Source organism: Crocuta crocuta, unplaced genomic scaffold (genome assembly GCF_008692635.1).
Source record: "Crocuta crocuta isolate KB4526 unplaced genomic scaffold, BGI_CrCroc_1.0 scaffold235, whole genome shotgun sequence".
NCBI classification, from domain to species: domain Eukaryota; kingdom Metazoa; phylum Chordata; class Mammalia; order Carnivora; family Hyaenidae; genus Crocuta; species Crocuta crocuta.
In genome coordinates, this window is record NW_027531285.1 from 2035885 (window position 1) to 2057268 (window position 21384).

The 21384-nt window shown below is 37.2% G+C and overlaps 1 protein-coding gene across 4 annotated transcripts in view; it reads left to right on the forward strand.

The window, feature by feature from the left end:
* RALYL (RALY RNA binding protein like) overlaps nucleotides 1-21384 on the forward strand; it is a 713275-nt gene that overhangs the window by 612318 nt on the left and 79573 nt on the right. For all 4 annotated transcript variants that reach the window (XM_077771227.1, XM_077771224.1, XM_077771225.1 and 1 more), the window contains 2 exons: nucleotides 1426-1473; nucleotides 12275-12438. In XM_077771227.1, coding sequence (XP_077627353.1) covers nucleotides 1426-1473; nucleotides 12275-12438 — 212 coding nt within the window. The remainder of the gene's footprint in view (nucleotides 1-1425; nucleotides 1474-12274; nucleotides 12439-21384) is intronic.

The window sequence follows — 21384 nt, forward strand, 5'->3', positions numbered from 1 at the left end:
TGGGGGCTGGGGGGGGGGGCGGCGGCTGGGGGATGGAGAGCTACTGTTCAATGGTTACAAAATTCCCTTTTGGGATAATGAAAAATGCTGGAAATGGATTATGTGATCTTTAAACAACATTTATTTAATGCCACTGAATCATATACTTAAAATTAGAATGGTAAATTTTGTTATGTGTGTTTCATGCAATAAAAAATTACTCAATAGACATTAAAAATCATCACTCCCTTATAGTATAGATATTTCATTCATCATGAATTTAAATTTCTTGCAGGCTGTGGAGGGTTGCACAGTGCCATGGAAAAATGTTTCAGATGTGGATTCAGGAGACTTTTTCTCCATTCTCAGCTCCATCACTTTACAAGCAAAAATAATTGGAGCAAGTCACTTGGGTCCTGTGCACCTTAGCTTCTTCTCATTACAGTATCCAGTGGAGTTGTTTTGAGTACTAAAATTAAAAGAAATAATGCATGTAAAGGGCTTTGTAAATTCTAGCAGTTACAGAAGTAGATGGAAGCAGTTTTATGATGTATTCGTTTAAGAAGCTTAATCTTTTCACTGAAATTACTTATTAATTGCTATTTAAATACTCTACAATATTAAGTTATTGTTGGTAAGATTCAGTCAAGGTGGGTTTTTTTTTCCTGTGTATTGAATTACAAGTTTTTAGAATGAAAATAAAGGGGCACCTGGGTGGCTTAGTCAGTTTAGCGTTCTACTCTTGATTTTAGTTCAGGCCATCATCTCAGGGTCATGAGATTGAGCCCCACATCTAGCCTCACCTTGAACTCTGCATGGATCGCCTCATTGTTGTCATTGTGGACACCCCATGGAGGCCCCATCAGGCTTGGAGCTGGGAATGGAGTCTGCTTATGATTCTCTCCCTCTTCCTCAGCCCCTCCCCTATGCATGCTTGTGCTCTCCCGAAAAAAAAAAAAATTAAAAATTTTTTAAATAAAATAAAAATAGAATGAAAAATGCTGAATTTCTAAGGAAACCACATTTCTATTTAGCATTCTTATAGTCAATGGGTCATTAAGCCTTTTCTTTCCATACCTTTTGTTCATTATTTAGCTTCATTGTACATACCTTAGGAAGGAAGGATAACTATATTATATCTGGTCTGGAAAAAATACCCTTCACTCATATTTAATTACAAACATTAAAAAATTCGGTTTTGCTACATGCTCTCATCTTCCATTCCAAACCATGCAAACCATTATTAGTCTTTACATTGCCAGACATAATAATTTGATATGGCACTATATCCAATTGGGCATTGTTTCATAAAGCCCTCGGGATACATAATTACATTTAAAACTAAATATTTAAAAAGTAACAAATTTCTTGTTACAACCTCATAGCTTAATATCAAAATGAGTGTGGTTGAACAAATGTCAACTAATTTTTTGTTTCCCTCCTTAGTGGTTATGTCTTTGACTATGATTACTACAGAGAAGATTTCTACAATCGGTATGTAAATTTTTCATTCTTTTTTCCCTTTGGTTTAAATTATCTTTTAACTGTTTTGCACATTTCATCCCTATGTGTTCTTGACTGATATTTAAAATAAAGAAAATTCTTTACTAAATCTCAAAAAATGTAATATAGACAGATCTTTCTGTTTTCATTGTGCTTACTGTAGCATAGTACATCTTGGACTTTTAGGACTTGAGAGGTTCTTAAGCCTAAAATTTGGTTATTGAGTATTTGAATAATACTCCAAAATTTAATTTACCAATATTATTTTCCAGGTCTGTTTTTGACTTAGAATTCTTCCAGACTGAGAGTTTGGTAAACTCATAAAATGACTCCAGTTCTCTAAAATATATCTGCTTTCATCTGACACATTGCAATGTTAAATTTGTTAGATTTGGTAAAATTGCAGACAATTCTTGCTTTGCATAGTAGCGTTGGACCAACTGATGTTAATAATGAGCAGAAGAAATAGAATTTTTCATGAACTCTAAAAATATAAAAACATTACAGACTCTTACTGTTGGTTATAAATAATAGGGAAATAAAGTAAAATAGCTTTGAGTGCACTATAATTTAAAACATAAAAAATGAGAATTAATGTGTTTCAGTTCTTTGTAAAAAAAAAAAGACCTGTCAAAAGTAATTTGAGCAGTGCTTGCTTTCTTGTACAACTGACAGTACGGGACTAGCATCCTTCTTGTGCCTTGGTGAGTTGTTGTATTCCATCCTCAGGCTGGACCAATGTCAGCAGTGTTTCTGTGTTGAGAACCGTCTCTGAGAGTTCTTCAGGGTGTGGGTCTTTTGCGAGAGTCACTTCTGGGGCATCCTCATCCCTTGATACCACTTCACAACCGTGTCCTCATTTATGTCAATATGTTTGCTTTACTAAGGCCTTCTGGCTCCATATCTAGAGTCTCTCCCATAGCAGAGTGTCAGCAATCCTCGCTCAGCTGTTTCTCCTCCACTTCCATCACATCTAATTTTATTTCACTTCCAGTGTTATCCCTCCTCTGTTCTTTGCTGTGCTTTCATCTCTGTGGACCGGTTTCCTCTTCTGATTATCCATTTTTGTAAAGTGCGGCATGGGTTTGCCACTGGCAGCAAGGAGACAATACAACTACACAGTTACTGCACCGCAACCAGACGGACTTTGAACGAAGTGATGTGGCTGATCACTGATCGTGATCCACGTCTGTTATTTACACAGTGAATTGTGGACTGAAAAACTAGCAGCAAAGTTCAGACTTTGTGGAATTACAGTTAATATATTGTGTTAACTGAAGTTTGGTTTGTGCTGTGGGGAGGCTGGTGTTATGTAACTAAATATTGGTCATAGTGGGGCGCCTGGGTGGCTCAGTCGGTTAAGCGTCTGACTTTGGCTCATGTCCTGATCTCGCGGTTCGTGGGTTCGAGCCCAGCATCGGGTTCTGTGCTGGCAGCTCAGAGCCTGGAGCCTGTTTCAGATTCTGTGTCTCCCCCTCTCTATGCCCCTCCCCCGCTCATGCTCTGTCTCTCTCTGTCTCAAAAATAAAAATAAAAACTATAAAAAAAATGTTTAATATTGGTCATGGAAATTCAGAGATATGCCGAGCAAGGGCCAACTATACATAGATCATTAGACCACACGCACACACAAATGAAGTAAACACCTTTTAAGCTTTTCATTGTATGTTCTGGTCGAACAAACGAAAAATCCCAAGGTATAAAAATGCAAAATAGTTTTGCATTTGGAAAAAGAGTTTGTAACAGATATTTTAAATAGGAAAGAAACTGCACGATCCCTTGGGAGGGCCGTGTTCTTTCCGCTCTAGCCACACGGCTCTTTTTTCAGTTCCACAAGAACACCGTGTACCTCCCACCCCAACACCTTCCTCTGTGCTGCTCCTTCCCCTCATACCTCCCTCTGCCATCTAGCGAACTTGACTTCATCCCTCAGATCTCAGCATGAACACCACTCTCAGACTAAATTGGGTTCCTCTGCTGGCCTCTCTCAGCACCCAGTATGTTCTTTCAGAGCACTTCTCCTGGTTTTTACTGTTGCGTTTCTTTGTGGTGACAGTATTTGATTTATGACTGCCTCTCTTCCTCCTCGAAGGCAGGAAAGATGCCCAGTTTTGCTCATTATCGTCTCCTCAGGCACTATCATTAAAGCTCAAACATAACGGGTACCCAATTTGTGTTATTAATTCATCTCCTTTGTTTAGAGAGACTTTGGTTTTCTCAAGGTCATACAGTAAATTCATGACAAAACTACAACCATAAACTATTCGTTTAAATTCAACAACTGACTGTGTGAATATGCAAAACAGAAGGAGAACAATATCAGTCTATGGAGTTACGTAGAAGTCTACAGACTTATCTAAAGGGAAATCGGACCCACAATCATACCTTCATAACCACTATGTTCAACTCCTGAGTTAAGTTCATTATTTCACCAGTAATGTCTTTAGGACAAAATATGAATTTTAAATAATAATTTTCTCAAAGGATTTTTATAATTTCTATAAAATACAGTATTTTATTTTAAATATTAAACAGTTTGTAATAACTTGTCCTAAAAATGACCTGAAGACCTGACAGCATTAAAAAATCCCATGAACTGTTAAGGAATGTTAAGGAACTGTTATTGAAACATTTCAATAGTCTGCCTGCTATTTGAAAATTTTAGTTTTCAACAACTCTAAAGATATGTTCTAATATAGCTCTTTTTAGGATATAGAACACTGTCCTAATTGCTGTGAATAAAGTTTTCAATTATGTACGTTGTCTTTTAGTCTGTCAATGTAAAACTGTTTTAGCATTGTAATTTCTTAAGTGTTTTCTATTTTATGGCATCCTTCTACATTTAAAGAATTTCTGCCTAAAATGGAGTTTCTGTCTAAACTATAGCTCAACAAGAAGCATTAGATAGATAGATAGATAGATAGATAGATAGATAGATAAGGATAGATAGAGATGATAGATAAATCTATCCTTACTTGCCCCAGAGCAAGAGCCTTAATCAGCCGAATAGTTATAGAGCTTGAAGCTTTCAGATGCCTCTCCACTACACAAAAACCTAACTCTGAGCAATTCCCCAAACTATTTATTTGTCCTATATAAAATCTGTTTGGCTTGTAAGTGTGCAAATATGAGTATGGTTATGTTGCTAACACACTGTCTAAACAGTCTGTGCTCTTATTAGTTTATTTTCCATTTCTCACACTTGACGAGGATATAATCATTCACCACTGGTAGATAGAGTCAGGAGTTCCCTGTGAAAATGATTATCATGAAAGGAAAACTCATGAGAGTTTTGGGGAGGAGAGGAGAGGCTGGGCAATATAAATAGCTTACGAAGAGTTAACAGTTTTACCCACAGTTATCTCTCATAAATTACACTCTGCTTGAATTTGTGGTTAATTTTTTTTTTCTCTTTTTACTAGTGGTGCAAACCTGGGCAAGTTACTTAATACTACAAAATATGTTGTCTCATCCATGAAGTGAGCAGGAAATTAATTTCTGCATCATAAGATTGTTCTGAGGACTAAGTCAAGTAACATATGTATAATCAGCATTATGCTTGGTATATTTTTACTGCATAAAGTTAACTACTAATAAAAGTTAACAGTGAACATTAACAATAATGATGAATGTATGTCTTAGACTAATATTCATGTAGCATCGTCCCTATGAGAAATAAACCGGTTGGTCAGTTGTTTCAAAACAGTCCATTGTGACGTCTCTGGGTTATGCTGTTTTCCAGTTTCCTGCTCCCAAGGCATTCCAGTTGCAGCTAAACACACTTACTCGCAGAGAGAGGACCCTCTGCAATTTCCTTTCACCCCAAGCAACCTTGTTTTGGGTTCAGAAAACAGAAATCACTGGGGCGCCTGGGTGGCTCAGTCGGTTAAGCATCCGACTTCAGCTCAAGTCATGATCTCATGGTTCATGCGTTTGAGCCCCGCGTCGGGCTCTGTGCTGACAGCCAGCTCAGCCTGGAGGCTGCTTCGGACTCTGTATCTCCCTCTCTCTCTGACCCTCCCCTGCTCACGCTCTCTCTTCTCTCTCAGAAATAAATAAACCATTAAAAATTTTAAAAAAAGAAATCACTTAGTTACATGTAACAGGGATAATCATATATAAAAACTTTATAACTAGGTATTAAGGAACTGAAAAGGCAGAAAGAAAACACTACAGCATACCCACTACAGGAAGCAGCTGCCCACTCCAAGGCTGGGAAAACAGAGGATGAGGTTGGGGGTTATCAAAATTTAATGTTGAAAAGGGGAATTGCAGAGCAGAAACTCTGCACAGCTGGTACTGCTTTATCTGAGCCCAGAAGTGTCGGAGGCCACGCCGGCTCCAACAGGTCCAGGGGTCCCTGAAGGTGTCGGCAAAAGAGAGTGAGAGAGCCCCGAGATCCTTTCTGATCACCAGGCAGGCATCTCTGTCCTGTCGGTTTTGGTATCTTTATTTATNGGAATAAGAGGACAAGTCACTCCCGATATTGAACAACAAGGTACCCTAGGGGTCAGTGCTCAAGCAGAAATAATTGAGTGGGGGTGGATATGGGTCGTCATCTGATTGGCAAGAGACCGTGCAAACTTGCTTTAACCTCACCAGTAGTTTTCTCGACTAGTGGGCTCAGAATGGCTTCCAACACAGAAGGGGAACTTGGGGTCTGAGACCTAGACCTCCTCAAGGCTGTGAACACTGGCCTGCATGTGTTGTGAAATCACTCAAACTGGAGTCATCTGAGTAGTGACGAAGTGCGCTGAGCCCAGCTAGGAGCCAGCTGGCCCCCACGGAAATGTGGTTGGTGGAGTCCCAACCCTAACTGTGCTCAAAGGCGGGGTGACAGCTGAGAGATAATAGCTTAGTCTCTGACAAACGTCCACAGCCTACTGTTATCCAATTTCTTCCAGGTTTGGGGATTCTAATGTGATTGGGGATTTTCAACCCTTAGATAGTTTCAGCTGAGAAAACTGCTTTACATAAAGTGCCATTGTATTGTCATGGTTTAGATACCATGGCCCAGCAGTAACTTTTCTAAAGACTAAGATGAGTGTCTGTTCATGGTTACAGGGATCATGAAGATTATCACTAAATAATAGACTTGAGTGGTTATATGAAACTTTTTTTATATTACACAAAGCATTGCTTAATAATTTACAGCATTAGATGGCGTTTTCTTCTAAAAGGTCAAGTCTGGCTCTAAATGAAGGACGTTACATGCTATTAAAACTAAAGATAAATATTTATGCCTTTCCAGATTAAGTAAAAAGAGATACATACACGTAAACTTGTATTGAATCCCCCCAAGGAATGTTTTCCATTTCTGAGATATTAGCAGTGTTAATTCAATCCTTTTTCAGTAATGTCAGGAAAGCACTGAGCCGTTTATAACCTCCAGTGTGAGTAAACTTCTGTTAATAGAAGAAAAGAAATGCCAGAAGTACTTTACTGTATTAAATATATATATATACATATTAAATGATGTGAAATAGGCATTGTTCAACTCTGACTCAATTTTGACCTTGTGTATCTTAGCAGAAGAGAAACTATTAGAGTTATAGTTAATGAAAAATCTCCACATCAAGGTGCAGTTGTTTAGATTATTGATCATAGAACACAGTATATATTCTTGAATATTGGAAAAACATATTAGCAAGAGGCAATGCATGTTTCATCATGGAAGTTTAAATTACCATGCAATAGAATATTATTCCACTTAAAACATCTGGAGATAACAGCATGGTACACTTGACAAAGGGTATGATTTGTACTCAGAAGACATGAATTTCAGACCTAGTTGTGCATGTGCTGACTGGTTAAACTTGGGCAAGTCACTTCATCGCTTTTTTTTTTTCAAGTTTTCTTCATGAGCAAAATGACCTACCAATACCCACATTACAGAATTATAAGCATTTAATAAGAGAATCATTTTACTTATAACCTCACAACTGCTATTTGAATGTGTTAACTTTTTCATTACTCAAAGCTGTATGCAAAATATAGCAGATAGCAGAGTTGTGCAAAAGGTAAAGATTATATTAAGGTAAAAAAAATAATTGCAAAAAAAGACCATTCAAAATTTCAGCCACCTTGTCTTTAAATTTTTTTAATGTTTATTTATTTTTGAGAAAGAGAAACAGAGCATGACAGGAGAGGGGCAGAGAGAGAAGGAAAATACAGAATCTGAAGCAGGCCCCAGGCTCCAGGCTGTAGGCATAGAGCCAGCATAGAGCCCGATGTGGGGCTCAAACTCCCAAACTGTGAGATCATGACCTGAGCTGAAGTGGGATACTTAACTGACTGAGCCACAAGCAACCCATCAACCTTTAAAAGCATGTTCAAGGTCCAGGGAGACAACTTCAGTGATAATCTTGGAAAATTTCAATAACAAAAAAAAATAGAAATTATTCATGTACTGGTCTCCAGTGGAGCATGCCTTTGAAAATTCTCTTCAGTTTCAGTTGTAACCAAAGGCTTACTTGAAGTCAGTGTGGAAATTATGGAAAGATTTTATGACTTTTGAGTAGTTCAAGCAGTATAGAAAATCAATATAATTAGTAGGCTATAAGAATCATTCACATGGATTTCAGATATATCCTTTCTGAAAAATGAATAGGCACCTTAATTTGATTTTCTAGACTATACATCTATCAGAAGTTAAACATGCTGAAGAGGAGGGTTAAGGTTGAATCAAGACACAGAGAAAGATCTTCTCTAATGTTCTGGTTACTGATCTTCACATAGGCTCCAGAGGCCCAGTGAGGACATGGTCCTGAACTTGTTCTCAGGTTTTGACTCTGGGTAGCCTAGATTTTTAGCCCTTAGTCCAGACCACATGTTTTTGTTAGCATTAACCACATGGTGACTATAACTTTTGTTTCATAAGTAAGGAAAATGAAGAATGCTTTTCATGAAGGAAATTTAGTAAAAACCCAGAAAATTACCAATTCTTGAAATCTATCTAAATAATTCATCTAAAATTAAAATCTAGTGTTCAGTGACAAAATATTATGCAAATATTACATTAATTTTTTTAATTTTTAAAAAAATTTTTTAAAGTTTTATTTACTTCTGAGAGAGAGAAAGAGACAGAGCGAGCAGGGGAGGGTCAGAGAGAGAGGGTCACACAGAATCTGAAACAGGCTCCAGGCTCTGAGCTAGCTGTCAGCACAAAGCCTGACGCGGGGCTCGAACCCACAGACCATGAGATCATGACCTGAGTCGAAGTTGGACGCTTAATCGACTGAACCACCCAGGCGCCTAATTTTTTTAATTTTAAAATCATATTTATTGACAATGAAAAATTGGCATTAAGTCAAAGTTTATCAGGTAATGATTATTAGAATATGGTATGTCCACTTGAGAAAATGCACCACAGCAATTAAAGTAAACATTAGGAAGACCACATAACAGGCTTGAAAAATGCTTTTAATATAAACCAAGGAGAATTCTCCAGAATACATGACCATGCATATATTATATTCTCAACCATGTGAAAAATAAGAAAACCAGTGGAAAAAATTTAGAAAATGATAGTAGTTGTTTTAGAGCATGCTATTGGGAGTTATGGTTTTTTTCATGTATTTTTCAAAAATTCTGCTTTATTATTAAAACTCAATACTAACAACTTTTAATTAAAACAAGCATTCAAAATTATATTCATTTTATATGTCACTATGCCTTTAAATTGCCTTTGTCCAAAACACAGCTAATTTTTAATAGCTAATATCTATATTCTTTTTAAAGAATATTCTATGCTATTTTAAAGAATATACTATTCTATGCATAGTAGGGAAAATGAAGAATCATTAAAGAAAAAGAGAGGGTATATAATTCTAACCATTGAAGGAAAAAAAATGAGAGGAAAAAATTTAATCTTTTAACTGACCTTTGAAATTTGGAGTCTATTTAATTCTCTTGTATTTGCAATTTTTGCTGTCAGTCTGTAATTCAAAATGGACTATTTTCTTTGTCTCAACAATATTTGCCAGTCTAATACTTTGTAAAGACAAAATTTCTTAGATTGGCTCTAATTCTGATGAGAAACTCCTTCATGTGTTACCTCTCACCTACTTCCATCTGTATTTAGAAGAATCCCTACATCCCATCTTGAATTCTAGAAAATCTTCCCCCACTTCCCATCCTTCCCTTGTTATGTTTTTGTGCCTTCAGACTATATTCAGTCTTCCTTTTATTTCTGATAAACCAAGTATAGCCAATAAAAGTTAAGAAACTCAAGTCCATTAAATTTTGTAAAATTCAAAATTATGCTGTCATGAGAAGTGTCCGTACCCTTCTTTAGTTTTTTGTTGTTGTTGTTAAATTACATATCACTTTTCAAAATTTAAGTTCTGATATTGCACATTTTCCCATTAGAGCGGCAGAAAGAATTGGTACTTCCCTACTTTCTTGATGAGAAAGGAGTTACTGCCCTTTGAAGCAACTCATCAAGGGCTATGATCTATAGGAATTGACAGCAAAGAACATGACACATACCGAGTATGTTTCTAAACACATACTGAGTATGTGACGTGCTAAAAGTGTGTCACAAATACAAAGAATAAATGCACCTCTGTTTTCTCAACATGAGATTAGGCCTGGCCTACACTGGAGGCTTCATAATCCTTGGCTGGGGGAAGCAATAGAAATGATGGTCATTTATTTCACTTTCCTGTAAAATATTCTTGAATTACATTGTAACTGAAGTAGTGGTGACTTTGGTGGCTTGACTTGCCCTACATTTTGACTATAGCATTCTTCCATCACTGCATATTTTAATTGGGCTTTAGAAATTTTCTTAACCCAATTTATAGATTAGCTTAATTAATGAACCAGCTAAATTGCACTTTCATGGCCTGGGGAGATGGTCCTTCTAAAAGAGCCTGCCTCTCATCTGAAGCGGCAGCATCTATCCCGGAAGAGATGAGTCAATTGCCACATTCTTTCCCTTCGATAGCTTTGGGTGTTATAGCTCCTAAAAAGTGCCTTCATGTTTTGGTTCACTAGCTTAAGGTGCTCTGTGAATTCAACTTATAAATAAGTAATGCGGTCCTTGTTTTGTGATTGAAATGAGGGGCAGGCTTAGTTGACCCTTTTGATTTTCCAGCCCCCAGTGGTATGGATGATATTCATAACCCTTTTCAGCCTCATCCTGACTCTACCCTTTGAAGTAACTATAATGTGTTGACTGACATCCATGACCCGTTCTTTGCTAGCAGTTCTTCGGCTCTAATGGACTTTGCTTATTCACAGAGGATGGCACCTCTCTTGAACTCTGTCTCATTTCATTTCTTTTCCTTTCCAGACATCTCTTCATTTCTCCCCAGCATGCTTCCAAATAGTTTTTGAACACTTTAGCTCTCTAACGTGGGAGACATTCCCAGGACTAAGTTCTGCTTCAGGTGTGGTTTATATACTACTTTTTTGCTCCCATAGTATCATAGTTTTGAATGTTTCTGAGTGAATATTTGGACACCCGCCTATCTTAGTTTTTATTATATTTCATATATTATTTTCTAAAAAGGGATTTATTTGCATATGTAAATAAGATGCAATGCTATAGAATAACCTGTTGTAGAAGTTTTTTTCTTCGTATTACAGAATTTCATCTCTGACTTTCATATCAGATTTTTCTTATTGACTGTTTTAAAGCAGTTACGAGAGTCCAACCCATATAGTGATATCACAATAAAGTCGTATCAATGATCATTCTCAGTCTTTATAGTGGACAAATAGTAACACATCTGGTTCAGTGGTAAATGAATACATCCTCATATTTTTCCCTGACTTTTTATGCTTTTCAAATGTGCTAAGTATGTAAAAATTTGCTGTTTTTTGGATATGCAGTGGTGAATAATATGGAGTTTTTGAATCTATGAATTACATATGTATATAAATGAGTAAATACTCTCATACTTTTATTCCTTTCGTTGTGGAAATGCATTGATTATTGTGAATATCATTCTTTCACTTTTCAGTAAAAGCTTCTAGGATTTTTATTGATACTTTTTTTGGTTAGAGACATTTTCAAGAGCTTATTATACAAATCTCACTAGTCTTGATGTGGGTGTCTAGCAAGTGGTCAGAATAATAAGATCGTGATACATATTTCCATCAGGACTCTAGTCAACAAAATTTTGTCCTTCCTAATGGCATTTTATTGAAACCCAGTCTCCCTGTTTCTACAGTCAGATTTCATGGTACTACACTCCTCTGACTGTAACTTTTTTGTTACTTAAAAAGTCCTTAGAGACAGGTACGGCACCATGTTGATTTGTGTCTCACAGCTGTTCTCTTTAATCTACATTTACTTCAAAATGATTTTCCTTATGAACTGTGTTATGATGGAACAATAATTTCCTGATATTTCCTGTTCCTGATTCTGCATGATTTTTCCTACTTTTCAAGCTAGTGTGCTAATAAGTGTTGATGTGCAAGAGGACGATTTCTACTGTAAGAAGAGTTAATCTGTTAAACCAAGCAAAGAAATACACTCAGGAACAAAGTTTAGCAAATTTCAGCAAATTTCATGGTACTATTGGAGATACATTCCTCGACCTTTCATACCTCAAAGATGAGTTCATATTGGAGGCTCAGATTCTAATGTCCAGAATGCACAGACTATATCAGAGTCCTATCTCTTTAGTGAAAAATGAACCTTCTGATAAACACCTGTGTAAGAATAATAACAGAAACATATACTGACACTTCTTACAAGGCCATTTTCTTAAGCGTTTCACACATTTGATAGAACACTTAGGCATAGACCAACTCTCAGCCATGCTTGTGTTTTGTGAAGGTTATTTGATTACCATGGGCGTGTGCCTCCACCTCCCCGGGCAGTAATTCCACTGAAGCGCCCCAGAGTGGCCGTCACAGCGACTCGCAGGGGAAAAGGAGTCTTTTCCATGAAAGGGGGATCAAGATCTACCGTCAGTGGGTCGTCTTCATCAGGCTCCAAATGTAAGTAATCTTCCATATTTTACTTCTGTTTAAAGAAGGGAGAGACTGCTCATCATTGCATGAATGCCTATATTCAATAAATTATTAATCATGGAGTTTCTGCTGTGCACAAAGTGTTAGAGAAATCTATAACGGATAAGAAATGGACTCAGCTTTCCATCAGGCTACAATTGCAGTAGTGGAGACAGACACCAGCATGAATGACAAAAACCCGGTACCAGTTTGAAAACTTTTATCAGAGCAAGTAATATCTCACGGCCTGCCTGGTTCGTGAGATATTACAGTCCTGAAATATAACATGTTGCTTTTAGGGAAGGAAAAAAATTCACTTCAAACAAGAGTGCATATGCTACCTTTTGAGGGAAGTAGTATGCAAAATTAGTGCATGCTTTGAATATTTGAGCATTGGGATAATAAAGGTAAGCAAATGATATAATAGATATAATAGAGATGTTAAAAAATGTAACTTGCCGTACTATTCTAAATTTTTTTAATGTTTTATTTCTTTCTGAGAGAGAGAGAGAGACAGCGTGAGCAGGGGAGGGTTAGAGAGAGAGGGAGACACAAAATCTGAAACAGGCTCCAGGCTCTGAGCTGGCTGTCAGCACAGAGCCCGACGGGGCTCAAACCCACGAACTGTGAAATCATGACCTGAGCCGAAGTTGGAAGCTTTTAACCGACTGAGCCACCTAGGCGCCACCATACTATTCTAAATCATTATGGTGTCTGAAAGCATATGTTATGTCACAAGAAATAAAATAATATTTATCTAATTTCACATGTAGTGAAAAGTAGAGAGATACAAACTTTCTGACTAAACACACTGCTAAATTTTTATAGAAAGGGATTCAGAAAAACTCTAATTTCTTACTAGAATATTATTCATAAGAAAAGATAGCAACATTTCTTGCATTCCTTGGGGTTACTTTGTAGCAGAGAAGAGACAGGCAATAAGCAAAGAAATTAAAATATGAAACGTTACGCAGTAGATCATTGCTATATCAAAGAATAAAGTAAATAAAGCAAAAGAGAAAGTTTCATAGGATGGTCTATGACTACCTCTCTGGAAAAAAGTGGCATTAGAACAGAGACCTGACGGAAGTAGGGAGGTGAGAGGGTAAGCCTGAAGCTCTCAGGGACACAGTGTTGTGGGCAGGGGGTGGCCAGTGCTAAGACTTTAGGTTAATAGTCAAGGAACAACAAGGAAACCAATGTGGCTGCTGCAGTGTGAGGGAGGGAAAGTGTAGCCTGGAAATCCGAGCAGACAGGTGAAGAGAGGCAAGTTCCAGAGTAGCTTGTTTGGCCATTGTAGCAGCTTTGTAGTTGTTTTGCATCCCAACCTCTTCAGACAAGTAAGGCAAGCACGATTATCCCATTTTTTTTTTAATTTTTTTAACGTTTATTTATTTTTGAGAGAGAGAGAGAGACAGCGTGAGCAGGGGAGGGTCAGAGAGAGAGGGAGACACAGAATCTGAAGCAGGCTCCAGGCTCTGAGCTGTCAGCACAGAGCCCGACGTGGGGCTCAAACCCACGAACTGGGAGATCCTGACATGAGCTGAAGTCGGACATTCAACCAATTGAGCCACTCAGGCGCCCTGATTATCCCAATTTTAAATTGATGAGTAAAACACAGAGAAGGTCACATAGCCAAGACTAGAACCCATGTCTCCTCATTTCCCTCCCCACCTCCCATCTACTATAGAACATTGCCTCTTACCTTAGTACCATCACAAATACAAAGAAAGAACATTGTTGAAATATTTTATGTTTACATGAGAATGTGCAAAAACATAGTTGCCAGAAGCACTAATGCTTCTGGTAATGACTCAAGTGTTTTTTGTTCAGAATTAGCTAATATAAGCTAAATAACAAATTAAATTGATTTACAGTTCCCTATGCACTTATTTATCTATTTATCTATTCTGGGATAAACATGAATACTCTTTTTGAGTCTTAGTAATAAAAGAAAATTAGTTTCTGCAGCAATCTCTAAACAGAGTCTTACATGCTCTCATATTCTTGTCAAAAGCAAACAAAGTTCTTGAATTTTATTCTTGCTATAAAAAATTGAACATTGAATTGCCTGCTATCTTTATAGAACACTTAACCATGGTCATGCTAACTTAATTTCAAATAGACATATCTTAAGCATCTGTGGAGTCTGCCCTGTAGTCACTTTTAAAACAGTGTTTATTGAGGGCTTTATTGGCACTTTGGCCAGGGAAGTTCTACTTTGTGTAGGAAGATGCTGAGCCTAGCTGAACTTTAGCATTCTTGACCCCCAAGCTCTAAATGCCATTAGCTCTACTCCTCAGTCTTTGTAGTAACTGTACATACCATTACATACTTCTAAATCTTCCCTGAGGAGACGGTATCACTGATGGTTTGGAACCACTAGCTCGTGGCCGTTCCTGGGAAGTACAACTAGGTAAGACTCCAACATTTGATTGCTATATGCCTCACTGTTGCAGAGAAGAGGAGCCCTTTCCAAAAGTTGTTTGGAAGTGGGTATCTTAATATTGAAATGGTTACATTGTTGTTGGCATTTTTGTATTTTGATTTCTAGTTTTCGTGGATCATGGAGAGAGAATGGGGATTATAAAAATCTTTTTTGAGGATCTTAGAAGAGTTTCTCTTGGCTCCATAATAATCAGATGTTCTAAATGAAAAGTAGATATATTTTCTACTTTTCATATAGAGCAGAGTGTGTATTTTACCTTGTTGTTTGTATTAACCAGTCCTCTCTAGACGTGCTCTTTTGTGGAAAATTATGTCAAATTCTGAGAGTGATTACTTAAAATTCTCTACCATCATAGTGACTTGATGAAGTTTTTCTTTTCTTGAGGTATGGTTTTATATCCCACGTTGCTTGGGTGGTTTTTATATAGTGTTTTATATTAATAACAGGAAGAAGAATAATAGATAACACTTTCTTGGTATTTATAGCAGCTATTGTTTCAATCATACATTAACACATATATCAATTTACATATTAATTCATTTCAAAATATTAATTTTACATACACTTACATACTTTTTGCATTTCTTATAATTATCCTTTAAATGAACTATTATCATCAATCTCATTTTATAGATGTGGAAAATGAGGCATAGAAAAGTTAAGTAATATCCCCAAAGCCACAGAGCCATTCAGTAGTTGAGCCAGGAACTATAGCCGGGTTCTAGAGCATCTGGTTCCAGAGTATAGTCTCTTGAGTCTGTGGCCTTTTCAAAATACTGACTCTCTATAACCTCTTGGAGAATTATAACTTGTACATTTATATAATATCCCACTTACTGGTTTTAGCTTTTAATTCTACTTTTTCTGAAACTTTTATCCTTTACTCCTAAGGCTTTCTTTTGGTTCCCATTTCCCCCATATATCCATTTACTTTTTGGGGTTTTTTAAAATTATTTGAGGAAAGGAGTGTAAATGAGTGGGGGAAAGGGTCAGAGAGACCGAGCGGGAGGGGACAGAGAGACAGAGGGAAGGAGAGGTTGGGGGAGATAAAGGGAAAGAGAGAGAATCACAAGCATGATTCATGCGTATCATGAGGCCCAATGCAGGGCTCAATCCCAGGAGCCTGAGATCACAACATGAGCCAAAATCAAGAGTTGGATGCTCAACAGACTGAGCCACTGAGGTGCCCCTATTTTTTGGTCGTTCTTTGTGTATTAGTTTCCTAGGGCAGCTGTTATAAATTACTATAAACTGAATGGTTTAAAATGACAGATATTTGGAAGCTGGATGTCTAAAACGCAGGTGTCAGCAGAGCTGTGGTCTGTCTCTGGAAGTTCTAGAGGACAAATCTGTTCCATTCCTTGCTCTTAGTTTCTGGTATGCCGGCAGTCTTTGGCATTCCATAGTGTAAAGCCACACCACTCAAATCTCTACCTCCTCTGTCTTTTAGTGTCCTCCTCTGTGTCGTTGTATCTATGTCTCTTCTCTTCTTGTGAGGACACTAGTCATATTGGATTAGTGCTTAACCTAAATGACTTCATCTTGGATATATCTGCAGAGATCTATTTCCAAATAGGGTCACATTTACAGGTACTTCAACAAATCTTTGTAGGGTGGGGGGAGAGGATATATTTCAACCCCTAACACTGCACTTTATTTTTATATATTTCCTAAAACCAACATATATCAATTTTGATTTTGAAAGCAGTATGAAATTCTTTGTTAGGGAAATTTGATTTGTTTACATCTTTTGGATTAATTAATATATTGGATTATATTCCTTCTATCCTTATTTCAAATATGTATTTTATTGTTTCCTCTTTTTTTACCTTTCCGTATGCTTGCTTAATGAATTTTCTTTTAATTCCTATCTCTTCTACCACAAGAGCCTTAATTTGGATGTTCTACTAGGCCTCTCAATTTCATTCATGGTTATATTAACATACTAAACAGTTATGGATAAATCGATACTTACCTATTACTCTCTCAAAGTCAAAAAATAGCTATTCTAACTCCCATTCCAAGACATGAGCTTTTGAAAACTTTTACTTCATCACTGCCTCTGCACCGACCACCTTACCTCTATACCCCTTGCCTCACCAAAAAGCTCAGGTGTTTTTTGTTTGTTTGTTTTTTTGTTTGTTTGGTTTTTTTACAAATAGTTTATTGTCAAATTAGTTTCCACATAACACTCAGTGCTCATCCCCACAAGTGTCCTCCTCCATGCCCATCCCCCCCTCCCCCCACATCCATCAGTCCTCAGTTTTTGTCAGCATTCAAGAGTCTCTCATGGTTTGCTTCTCTCCCTTTCCCCCACCATTTCCACCCTTCTTCTCCCCCTTGTTCCTCCGTCAAGTTCCTCCTAATCCTCCTATACGTGCAAACATATGATATTTGTCCTTCTCTGCCTGACTTATTTCGCTCAGCATAACACCCTCAAGGTCCATCCATGTTGCTACACATGGCCAGATTTCATTGTTTCTCATTGCCATGTAGTATTCCATGGTATAGATAAACCATATCTTCTTGATCCATTCATCTCAAAAAGCTCAGGTTTTATACATAAACTTTGGAGTTTGAGTTCCCAGCTTCTGTTATAAATTTATATATTATACATCTTTTATTTTTCAAATATTCTGTACCGAGTGCTTATTTGCCAACTCCCAAGTTCTGTCATCATTATTGCCCGTTAGGACTCAATTTAAAATTTTACAAGATTCATTATTTATATCTGTTCTTCTTTAATTCTTCGTTTTTAGGTCACTTCTAGAATAATTTTCTTAGGGGCATTCAGTTGGTTAAATGCCCAACTTTGGTGCAGTTCATGATCTCCCAGAGAGTGAGTTTGAGCCCCACACTGGGCTCCATGCTAATAGTGACAGCCTGTGTGGGATTCTCTCTCTTCCTCTCTCTCTGCCTCTTCTTCCTCTCTTTCTCTTTCTCGATCTCAAAATAAATAAACATAAACTTTTTAAAAAATAAATGAAATAATTTTATTGGGTAAATTAATAACATAATTTCTGAATCTATACACATCTAAGAAAGTCTGTTTCCCTCACATATGTATATTTTAACTTGATCTAGAATTTTTGCATTATGCTTCCTTTCCCCCCTAACATCCAATGTACATTATTTCAACGTTTTTAAAAATATTCCAACATCTTATCACTTCTGGTGATTAACCTATGCTAAATTGAAAATGCATTTAATACCTAACTTTCTGAACACCATAGTTTAACCTGGTGTTCACAATACTAACATTAACCTACAGTTGAGCAAAATCATCTAACACAAGGCCTATTTGTAATAAAGTATTGAATATCTTGTGTAATTTATTGAATATTGTGCTGAAAGTCAAATTCAGAATGGCTGAATGGGTACAGAATGGTTGTAAGTTTATCAGTTGTTTACCTTCTGATCAAGTCCCTAATGGGAGCTATGGCTTCCAGCCACTGTCCTTCATCAGGAGAGAGTACCCTACTACACCTCAGGAAAAAACCTAGATTCAGAATTCAAGAAACAGTTTCTACTTGGGGCGCCTGGTGGCTCAGTCGGCTGAGCGTCCGACTTCGGCTCAGGTCATGATCTCACAATTCATCGGCTCCAGCACCGCATCGGGGCTCTGTGCTGACAGCTAACTCAGGGCCGGAAGCCTGTCTTCGGATTCTGTGTCTCCCTCTCTCTCTGACCCTCCCCTGCTCACACTGTCTCTATCTCTCTCTCAAAAATAAATAAAACATTAAAAAAAAAAACAGTTTCTACTGAATGTATGTAGTTTTTGCAGCTTCATAAAATCAAAATTTCATAAGCTGAACCATCATAAGTCGGCTGTTTCTGTTTAAGGGTTGCCATGCATTTTTATTAACATTTTCTAACATTGGTTTTGCATCCACAGAATCTACCTGTTCTAGTTGTTTTCCCCGTCTCCTGCAAAAAGCTGTGCTTTGTTAATCGTTTGCTTTCTTGCAGAATTCCTCAGTATCTGTTCACATGAAGCTGTTTTTGTCTCACATGCAGTGAGGGACTAAGAGCAAATAGAATGTTTTGTAAAATTGCCTAGTAGCTATCTAGGACCTTTCTTTTGAATATGAGAAGGCCTCTTTGTTCTCAGGTGTAAATTGAGATGGGCTGTCTGCACAAAGGGACCCTCAAACTCTCCAAAGATTGAATACTGTAAGGTGCTAGGTATAGTTCTTCTGATCACTCTAAGAGAATTTACTGGAGCCCCTTCCTCCTCTCCCATCAACTCCGGGGTCAGTAACATTCTTCCCTGACTTCTAGCAGAGGCAAGCAAGTCCTTTTCCAAGCACAAGTATACTTAGTACCTTCCCCCACCCCCACATATACAAATGCTGTGTTCCCTCACCTCCACCTCCTTTCAGGAGACATGAGGCCTTAAGTATATATGGATGTTCTTCCAGTTCCCATAAGAACCATAATTTACTAATTTTATTTCAGAATTTAATTCGACATTATTTTTTGGATGTTGAGTCACCCAAACATGGAGTATACTCATGTTTCTATCTCTACTTAATCTCCAAGTATTGAAAAATCTATTGACTTTTCTTCTTACATTAGATAAAATTAATACCAAAACGAAGTTTATAGAAAAGCAAATTGCTAAATACAGCTACTTAGAAAAATAATCCAAACTAACTTCATGGGTTATTAATGAATGATAAGACTCTATTCTTAAATCCAGTGATAGAATCATTGGTTTAATTTGTTCTTCTCTTCCTGGTTTTGTGTGACAGATGTGATAGTCTTCAGGGAAGGCAAAGTGAAACTAGACTTCTTAATATGAACCAGAGGTGTTTTGAAACAAATTTAGTGTATTTTATTTTCTAGTATCATTTGGAACTGTGCATTGCAGAGTACTTTTGTTACTCTGGAAGGATAAGGACAAGAAACAAGTAGAAATATTAGATACCTTAAGGGATTTGTATAAAATAATTAATTGAAATTTACTGTGGATTATTGGGGCGCCTGGGCGGCTTAGTCGGTTAAGCGACTGACTTTCGCTTAGGTCGTGATCTCGCTGTTCGTGGGTTCGAGCCCCGCGTCGGGCTCTGTGCTGACTGCCAGCTCAGAGCCTGTTTCAGTCTGTGACTCCCTCTCTCTCTCTGACCCTCCCTTGCTCACGCTCTCTCTCTCTCTCTCTCTCTCCTAGAAATAAATAAAAATATTAAAAAAAATTTACTGTGGATTATTAATTCTCAAATTGTGTTAATTTTGTTTTTGTAATGCTTATTTATTTTTGGTAGAGAGAAAACAAGCAGGAGAGAAGAGTGAGAGGGAGAGACAGAATCCAAAGCAGGCTCCAGGCTTTGAGCTGTCAGCACAGAGCCCGATGTGGGGCTCAAACCCACAGACTATGAGATCATGACCTGAGCCGAAGTTGGATGCTTAACTGCCTGAGCCACCCAGGCACCCCTAATTTTAATAAAATTATTAATATAGAAAGATAAGAGACTGACAACAGAAATCAAATATTCTGTGTGTTTCATATAATTCTTTACTTTTAGAGGCTCGATTCATAAAAACTAACTGTAGATTAGTGTTATTTTAGTAAAATATAAACCTAAACAATATATCTATAATCCACTAGCAGGCATAACTAAAATTACAATTACACATTCTCTCTAAAAGCATATTGGTAGACTGTGTTTTATATATGTGTGTGTATAAACATTCATTAATTAATAGTACTTTTATAATTAGCTTGGTGCCTAGGAATAACAATAATTTTCAAATTTAAACCACAAATGAAGAATTTGAGTGAAGTATAAAATATGCTATGTTAATGTTGGCTAAGTGAATGAATATTTACAGAGGTACATCTTGCTCTTTTATTAATAGTTGTTTCCCAGTATTTAATGGCTTGGCAAGCACACAAGAGGAAATTAATATTATAGCTGGGGCAATTTGTCTTTTCGTATTTCAGAATTTTAATATGACTAAATTCTGCTGTGGAGAAAAAGACCACATAAGGAAAAAATATAATAACACTATAATTTGCTGAAGTTGAATGTAGATAAGTGTTTAAAATAGAGTGCCCTCTACTAGGAATTTACCCAAGGGATAACAGGAGTGTTGATGCATAGGGACACATGTACCCCACTGTTCATAGCAGCACTCTCAACAATAGCCAAAACATGGAAAGAGCCTCAATGTCCATCAACTGATGAATGGATCAAGATGTGGTTTATCTATACAATGGAATACTACATGGCAATGATAAAGAATGAAATCTGGCCATTTGTAGCAATGTGGATGGAACTCGAGGGTATTATGCTTAACGAAATAAGTCAAGGAAGAGAAAGACAGATACCATATGTTTTCACTCTATGTGGAACAGGAGAAACTTAACAGAGGACATAGGGGAGGGGAAGGAGAAAAAATAGGGAGAGGGAGGGAGGCAAACCATAAGAGACTCTTAAATACTGAGAACAAACTGAGGGTTGATGGGGGGTGGGGGAGAGGGG